Source organism: Lepidochelys kempii, chromosome 5 (genome assembly GCF_965140285.1).
Source record: "Lepidochelys kempii isolate rLepKem1 chromosome 5, rLepKem1.hap1, whole genome shotgun sequence".
NCBI lineage: Eukaryota > Metazoa > Chordata > Testudines > Cheloniidae > Lepidochelys > Lepidochelys kempii.
The window spans coordinates 124527321-124535325 of NC_136384.1; the positions used below are offsets into that span (position 1 = coordinate 124527321).

The 8005-nt window shown below is 52.1% G+C and overlaps 1 protein-coding gene across 1 annotated transcript; it reads left to right on the forward strand.

The window, feature by feature from the left end:
- Window positions 1-675: 675 nt before the first annotated feature.
- On the forward strand, window positions 676-6434 carry LOC140912142 (perilipin-3). Its single transcript, XM_073346308.2, has 8 exons — window positions 676-736; window positions 1745-1815; window positions 2451-2646; window positions 3350-3432; window positions 3532-3817; window positions 4542-4732; window positions 5749-5871; window positions 5969-6434. Exons 1-8 carry the CDS (start codon window positions 676-678, stop codon window positions 6338-6340), a joined length of 1383 nt encoding a protein of 460 aa, XP_073202409.1. The 3' UTR covers window positions 6341-6434.
- The last annotated feature ends 1571 nt before the right edge of the window (window positions 6435-8005 follow it).

The window sequence follows — 8005 nt, forward strand, 5'->3', positions numbered from 1 at the left end:
CATAAAGGCACTCTTCAGAGAGACCAACGGGAGCCAAAACTGGCAACTCCGAAACCCTGTAACTTTTCAGAGGCTCACAGCCCTCACTGGGTAAAGTTGGGAATGCAGCTGTGTGATTGGTCTCCTGAGCTGTCTGTCAAGTGTGTCCAGCCCCATGATGACATCATCACAGGAATATAATGGCTGAGGGGGGTAGGTCCCACTACTGGCAAAGGATTAGTAGTGTGGAAGTTTGGTAAGATGTGTGGTTAACCTCTGTACTATGTTTCTGGTTCTTTGGGTGTTTAGATGGGGGCTCTTTCTTACACAGAGTGTTACCCAGTGTCTTGCCTGATGGCCAGTAGTGGCTAGGATTGAATGATCAGAAGCTCTTAACTACTTTCAGTACTTTGTAGTTGTACTTCTGTAAAGCATTTTGAGTTTAGTCTTCTGAGCAAACAGTCCAGGGAAGGTAACTGTCTGCCTTCCAGACTGGGAGGCCTGGAGTAATGGTATGTTCTAGGAGATGGAGGCTTCCCTAGAGGAGAATAGAATATTTAAGAAGGAGAACTAAATTAGAGCTTGGACTAGGGGAAAATCTCCCACTTACCTCTCTACCTGAGCAAAGCTATGCTGTTCCCACTCAGGGATGGGGATTGGGACTGCTGGCTGTGGTCTGAGTTCTGGCTTGTCCTAATGATCTGCAGGTGGAAACACTTGACTGAGGTGGCTGATTCAGCTGAGACTGGAGTGCTGGGTAACCAAGATGTATCTGAAACAGATAATGCAGGAAACACTAAAGGAAAACAGGCCTGGTGCCTTCCCATAAGGGAAATGCTTCCTAGCCATAGCTTTCTAGTTAGTGGTCTCACTCTCGCCTCTAGGAGTTATGGTGTCAACTTACCTGAACTAGAATCTGTTTCTTTTCCAGACTAGTCTCTAACGGACAGTAGAAAATATTTGTATTTTTACCAGCTAAATTGGCTTTAAAATAACCAGCCTGCCATAGTGGGCATCTGCCTGCCATAGTGGGCATGTGGACTCATAGATATTAAGGTCAGAAGGCACCATTATGATCATCTCCTATATAATTCCGTATCCAGGGAGACTCCTACACTACTCACTCAAGAGGTCCCTGAAGGCTCCCCAGTGGTACCTTCTCAATTCAGTGTTCTGTGTGTGTAGTCAATGGCTACTACCTTCAGCAGGATAACTTCTGTCAGTGATTGTACTCTGGGACGAATGGAATTAGCCCCGGTACTATCTGGGAAAAGACTAAACTAGGAGGGTGCCTCTGATGAGCTGTGCAGGTGTCCTGGTGCTCCCCTTGGGAGGCATTGTTGGGTCTAGAAGTCTGAGGAGAAGCTTTGGGAGTGTGTAACGCCAAACGACCCTGGTAATGGGCAGGATCAAACCTGGGACCTCTGGACCATAAGGCTCTTAGCTAAGACCGTAAAGCCGATAAATTAATCTCTGCCTCTCTAACTGGTCCTGGTGCCACGACATGGGACAGAAGAACACACCCACAAGATGTGTGGATTACAAGTGCATCCCTGGGCTTGAGGGACTGGCTGTATCTGAGCCTGCCTTAGATCAAAGGTTTAAGGCCCTGGCCTATTCTCTGTAGAGAGAGACTTACTGCAGGGGGACAACCTGGCCTGGCTCTTAGAGAAAACAGACCGGGAGCAGCTCTCTTGGTGTTCCTACACAATATTGATTTTATTTCTTGCTGTAGCCACTCAATATTCCTTTTTGGGTCTTGCAGGGAAATCTCACTCCACCATGTCTGCTAAGGAAAATGAACCACAGGTGGAGATCCAGGCAGAGGAGCAACAGGTGGGTCCCTCCTGGGGAGGCAGGTGTGCTTGGCAGCTGGAAGGGCTGTTCTAGCTTGAATGTCTCCACTGCTGGAGACAGGGACTCGTAACCACAACACTAGCTAAAGCTCCAAGTTCTAGTTCTCAGAGTGCCGTAGTCACTGCCCACAAGTGCCCCCTGATGCCAGGAGGAGCATCGGCACTGGTGACCCTCTGTATGCTGTCTCCACTCGAACACTGGCAAATCCCGCTGATTATAATGCCCAGTAGGGGCATTGTACCGGGTGCTAGAGCGAGACATGGTACCTGATCAGGAGAGACTGCACTAGGAAAGACAAAAGGTCTCTCCATTCCTGCTCTCACTGATGGAACGAGACCGTGACACAGTTCTGTTTTGTTGGTGGGTGTGCCAGGACGAAAGCAGCGTTCCTGAGACCTTGCTGGATATAGGCAGCTGTTCTCATGGGACCAGGCTTCTGGGTGTGTAACTAATGTCACAGGCAGGCCACTGAACCCCTCCTGACAGGGACCAGAGACTGCCTAGCTCTGAGGACAGTCTCCTACAGAATCAGTAGTTGTGAGGGAAAGAGACAGGAGGGGCACCTTGAGAAGCCAGGAGCTCTTCCTCAGCTGACTCCTCTTTCCCTCCCTCAGACTGCAGGGCACAGGGTGGCTGGCCTGCCCTTGGTCAGCTCTGCCTGTGAGATGGCCTCTGCCAGCTACGCTGCCACCAAAGAGACCCACCCAGCTATCAAAGCGATATGTGAGGTGGCAGAGACTGGGGTGAGGACCATCACCTCTGCTGCCATCACCGGGGCACGGCCCATCCTGGACCAGCTGGAGCCACAGTGTGAGTAAGGGAAGGGAGACAGGAACACTCCTGTGTGTGTTGCGGGGGAGGTGGGTCTGGGGACAGGCTCAGCCTACAGTGGCTCTAGGCCCACTACTGAACTCGGCCTCCAACTGGCCACAAACGGAATCCACAGAGTCCTTTCTCCTGCTCCCTTGAACTCCTAAACGTGATCTGTCCAAGGCATTGGCCTTGTGTGGAGAGACTCTGAGGACTGCAGCAGCTGCTGTTGGGGACTCTTGCTCAGGTACTGGTGCTGAGCTGGGCCGGCCTAGAGGCAGGCAGTGCCCAGGCACAATCCCTGGTGTGCATAGCTGGCCCAGTACCACACAGCCACATGCACTGTGTATGGCACCTAATGCCATGGAGCAATACCTGCTAGAGGGCACAGGAAGCAGCTCCAATGCTGAAGGGATCTGAGCCCATTGTAGGTACTGGAAACTCCATCCACCCCCAGCTTCTCCAGAGGGTGTCAGAACAGATGACTGGCAGCCGGATCTCCTAAGTGCTAAACCTGGCTCTGAAACAGACTGGCTCCATAGCCTTGGGCAACTTGCCCAACCCCTCTTCCTTGGCTTTCCCATCACTAACCTGGGGACACTTGCTTCGGAACACCAGTCCTCCAATGTACACAGATTAGCAGCCCCACAAGATCTGTGCACATGAAGGAATTAAGGGAACAAGTTCTGTGGTTGTGTTTCAGTTGCAGCAGCCAATGAATATGCCTGTCGGAGTCTGGACAGACTAGAGGAGCAGCTGCCCATCCTGCAGCAGCCGATTGAGAAGGTAACCACACGAGTGTCACGGCTGGAGCAGGGTGAGGCTGTGGGCCCTTCACTTCCGCTAGGTGTTCAGTGACCTCTCTTCTGACCCCTTTTCCTCTAGGTGGCTTTGGATGCCCAAGACCTCGTGCGTGCCACAATGGTGGGTGTCAAGGATGCAGTCTGCAGCCCTGTCACTGAGGCCAAGGATGCAGTGACCAGCATGGTAGGCATGGCCCAAGGGGCTGTCCAGGAGAGCGTGGAGGTGACCAAATCTGCCATGACCAGCAGCATGAGCACAGTGATGGGCTCCCGCATGGGGCAGATGGCTGCAAGTGGCATAGACACAGCATTGGGGAAATCTGAGCAGCTGGTGGACTACTACCTCCCCATGACGGAGGAGGAGCTTGGTAAGATCCCCTCTGCTGAATACAAACCAATGTGACCCTGGTGTCTTCGGGCACGGCTTGGATTCACAGCTGTTCAGTGTTCACATCTGAGCTGCCAGAAGAGCCACCTCTCCTTCGGGCTAGCTTGCGACCTAGCTTGGCTCCTAGCCCTCCCTTAGTTGCTTCATGCTGGGCCCTCCGCTCGCCCTGTCTGATGCCTCTGATGCTGCTCCCTGTGCAGCTACCTGCTGCCTTACTGGTCAGTGCTGCAGGGCACCGAAACGTGCCCTGGGAAAGATTGCATTGGTCACAAGCTTTGGGAGGGCTGAACGCATCCCTGCCTTGTATCCTGGCCGTACCAACTAGTGGTACACGTAGGTTTTAATTCTTACCAGTACAGCGACTCATGGGAGGGACCCAAGCGTGGGGGGGGGAAGCACATGACTCCCCCCAAGTGACCCCACCCTGCCTTGTGTGGGGGGGCTCTACAGACTCCAGACAGGAGATGCAACTACGTGAAAGGGCTGGTGGGGGGCCAGCTGGGGGCGGTACAGACACACCGGAGGAGGTGCCAGCATTCTGCTCCTTTCGCTGCTGCGGTTCCTGAGAGCCCTGCGGTTTTCAGTGGATACCGAACGTCATTTCAGTACGTCATCCCAGCAACAAATGTCTTAATGGTGCGGCGTACCTGACCTTACTGCCTGACTTGCACCACTGCTGCCAACTGACCCCTTCCCCCTTCCAGCTGAGCTTGCCACAACTCCCCTGGAGGGGTCTGGAGAGGCTCCCGCAGAGCAGCGGACTTACTACGTGCGTCTGGGTTCCCTGTCGAGCACGCTGCGCCAGCGAGCCTACCAGCACGCCCTGGGCAAGATGAGACAAGCCAGGCAGTGCACCCTGGAGGCCCTCTCCCAGCTCCAGCAAATCATTGACCTGGTAGGAACAAGACCCCTCTCCCCTGCCCTGTAGCTGCTGTGGGTCATGGTCTGTCATAAATATAAAGGGAAGGGTAAACCACTTTAAAATCCCTCCTGGCCAGAGGAAAAGTCCTCTCACCAGTAAAAGGTTAAGAAGCTAAAGGTAACCTTGCTGGCACCTGACCTAAATGACCAATGGGGAGACAAGATAATTTCAAAAGCTGGGAGGAGGGAGAGACAGAAAGGGTCTGTGTCTGTCTGTATGCTGCTTTTGCTGGGAACAGAACAGGAATGGAGTCTTAGAACGTTTTAGTAAGTAGTCTAGCTAGGTATGTGTTAGATTATGATTTCTTTAAATGGCTAAGAAAGGATTTGTGCTGACTAGAATGACTATCCCAGTCTGTGTGTCTTTTTTGTAACTTAAGGTTTTGCCTAGAAGGATTCTCTGTTTTGAATCTAATTACCCTGTAAGGTATCTACCATCCTGATTTTACAGAGGTGATTCCTTTACTTCTATTAAAAGTTGTCTTGTAAGAAAACTGAATGCTTTTTCACTGTGCTAAGATCCAAGGGTTTGGGTCTGAGGTCACCTATGCAAATTGGTGAGGATTTTTACCAAACCTTCCCCAGGAAGTGGGGTGCAAAGGTTGGAAGGGTTTTTGGGAGGAAAGACGTGTCCAAACTACGTTTCCCAGTAAACCCAGTTAGAGTTTGGTGGTGGCAGTAGAAATTCCAAGGGCAAAGGGTAAAATTAATTTGTACCTTGGGGAAGTTTTAACCTAAGCTGGTGAAAGTAAGCTTAGGAGGTTTTCATGCAGGTCCCCATATCTGTACCCTAGAGTTCAGAGTCAGGGAGGAACCTTGACATGGTCTCTGCAGCCTCCCATGCTCAGTACCATTGGCACTGTTTGTTCCTGGGCCCAGCTGTGTCGCTGCAGTAGTGCTGCCTGCCTGCTGCCCACACCTAGCTGTGGGAGAGCTTCCCTGGCCAGCCGCCTCCTGCTCTTCCCAGCTAACTGCCCTCTCCTCCTGCAGATCAGCCATGCCAAGCAGGCCGTAGATCAGAAGCTTCACAATGGCCAGGACCGTCTGTACCAGATGTGGCTCCAGTACTGCAGGGGGAAGTTGGAAGGGCAGGAGGATCCTGACTCCGCAAAGGTATTCTCCTCCTTCTCGCCCTCACAGCCTTGCTCCAGTGAACTCCCCCCATCTGTAGGGGAAACTTGCAGATACTCCAGTCTCTTTCTCCTTCCAGCAGGTTGAAGCTCAGGCTCTAGCCATGTCCCAGAGCCTCACCCAGCAACTGAAAACCACCTGCCTTACTCTCCTGGGCAGCATCCAGGGCCTTCCCAGCACTATCCAGGACAAGGCCCAGCAGGTCTCGAGCAGTATACAAGAGCTCCAGGTGTCCTTCTCCAGTGCTGGCTGTTTCCAAGATCTGTCCAGCAGTGCCCTTGCCCGGAGTCGGGAGATGGTGACCAAGGCCCAGGAGTCCCTGGATGAGCTCCTGGAATACGTGATGCAGAACATTCCCCTGGACTGGATTGTGGGACCCTTCACTCCCGTGGGAGACTCCCCACAGTGTCCTGATGAGCTGGTGGAGGAAGGAAAGAAGGTGGAGGCCTGAAGGGTTCCCCCTGCTGCTGGAAGGAATCCAGCTGAATTGCCTGCATAGCTAGTGTGGGGTCTCCTCGCTGAGGCCGTAGTCCTGCTTTGGCAGATGGTGGACTGAGGTCAGGTCTTCCTTCTGCAGAACCTGAATGGCCTTTCCCAGGCCCACTTCTCCAGAACCATGTATTACCAGTTACAGGGTGGCATCACTAGTCATGCAGGACTGCATCCCTTGCAGGGCTAGTCTGCTTCTCTCAGGACATACATACAGCTGTCTTCCTCCGTACATAGGAAGTGCTCCTGAGCTTGATCTTTTTCCTAGCTGTGTAATGTGTAAAACTAGGGTTTAATGTCCCAATAAACTGCAACTGCATTCAAATTCCTGTCTGCTTAATGTGATTCCCTCCCCGACTCGTGCTCTCTACAAACATTTACTGTACAGATGACCCCATCCCCCTCTTCTTCTCTCACACACACACACCCTTGCACCTACTTTTTCTCTGGCAGGGCTCCAGAATGGCTGAGCTTGTCTCCTGGGTGAAGGCATCTCTTCAGGTGCCTCCATTTGACTCTCTTCCATTGAGACTTTTCTCATGTAGAAGGAGGCAACAGCCCATTGAGAGCACTCATCTGGCTTCCAGTGTGTAGTGAGGCAACAATACAGACTGTGAGACCAAGTAACAGAGGGAAGAGCCCAGTGTGTTACGGCACTATGGCCTTGAGAGGAAATGGGGTGTGTGGAGAGCTGAGAACCTACTACTGGTAATGAGCGAAGTTAAAAGGGTCACATACAGTGGTGGGAGACTGCCAGGCTTTGCCTCTAATCCAGTGTAAGAAGCTCAACAGGTTGGAAGTGTTCAGGAAAAGGAATGGTGAATTGTTAAATCCCAGTTGCCTGGAGTTGTCAAAACGCACCCCTGCGCGCACACACAGGGAGACCAGCTGCAAGAGAGAGCAGCAGCCAGTCTTGCTGAAGCATGGACATCAGCCAGCCTGCGTCCTTCCTCCCTGCTGTTAGCCAAGCACCTGCCTAACCTTTCCTACTTCCTAGTGTAAACCTAGCCTGGTCAATAACCGTACAGGCACATGGCTCAGGGTTGTGGGAGATCCATAATCAGACCAGTGCTGGGCTTGTAATGCATTTTCCTGAGAGCTTCTGTCTGTGCTTGAAGTCACAAGTAGGTAGTGTCATCTAGGCAGCTCCATCACTGTTCCTTAGTAGCTCAAGCCTGAGTTAGGATAGAAAGGTCTCTCGGGTTCAGCACTGCAACAGCATCATGAGCAGGAATGGCTGTGTTGCTCCCAGAGATGGAGACTAGTAACAAAGTGGTCATCTCATTGGAAAGGGCCTGCCTTGTTCTCCAATCGACTGAGGATACCAAGCTCTTCATAGAATATCAGGGTTGGAAGGGACCTCAGAAGGCCAGTTAGTCCAACCCCCTGCTCAAAGCAGGACCAATCCCCAACTAAAGCATCCCAGCCAGGGCTTTGTCAAGCCTGACCTTAAAAACTTCAAAGGAAGGAGATTCCACCACCTCCCGAGGTAACCCATTCCAGTGCTTCACTACCCCCCTAGTGGAAAAAGTTTTTTTCTAATATCCAACCTAAACCTCACCCACTGCAGCTTGAGACAATTGATCCTTGTTTTGTCATCTGCTACCACTGAGAACAGTCTAGATCC

Coding starts and splice junctions, on each gene's coding strand:
- LOC140912142 (XM_073346308.2), top strand. CDS start 676: ATGATCTGCAGGTGGAAACACTTGACTGAGGTGGCTGATTCAGCTGAG. Junction 1,816..2,450: donor TCCAGGCAGAGGAGCAACAG/GTGGGTCCCTCC, acceptor TCCCTCCCTCAG/ACTGCAGGGCACAGGGTGGC. Junction 2,647..3,349: donor GGACCAGCTGGAGCCACAGT/GTGAGTAAGGGA, acceptor GTTGTGTTTCAG/TTGCAGCAGCCAATGAATAT.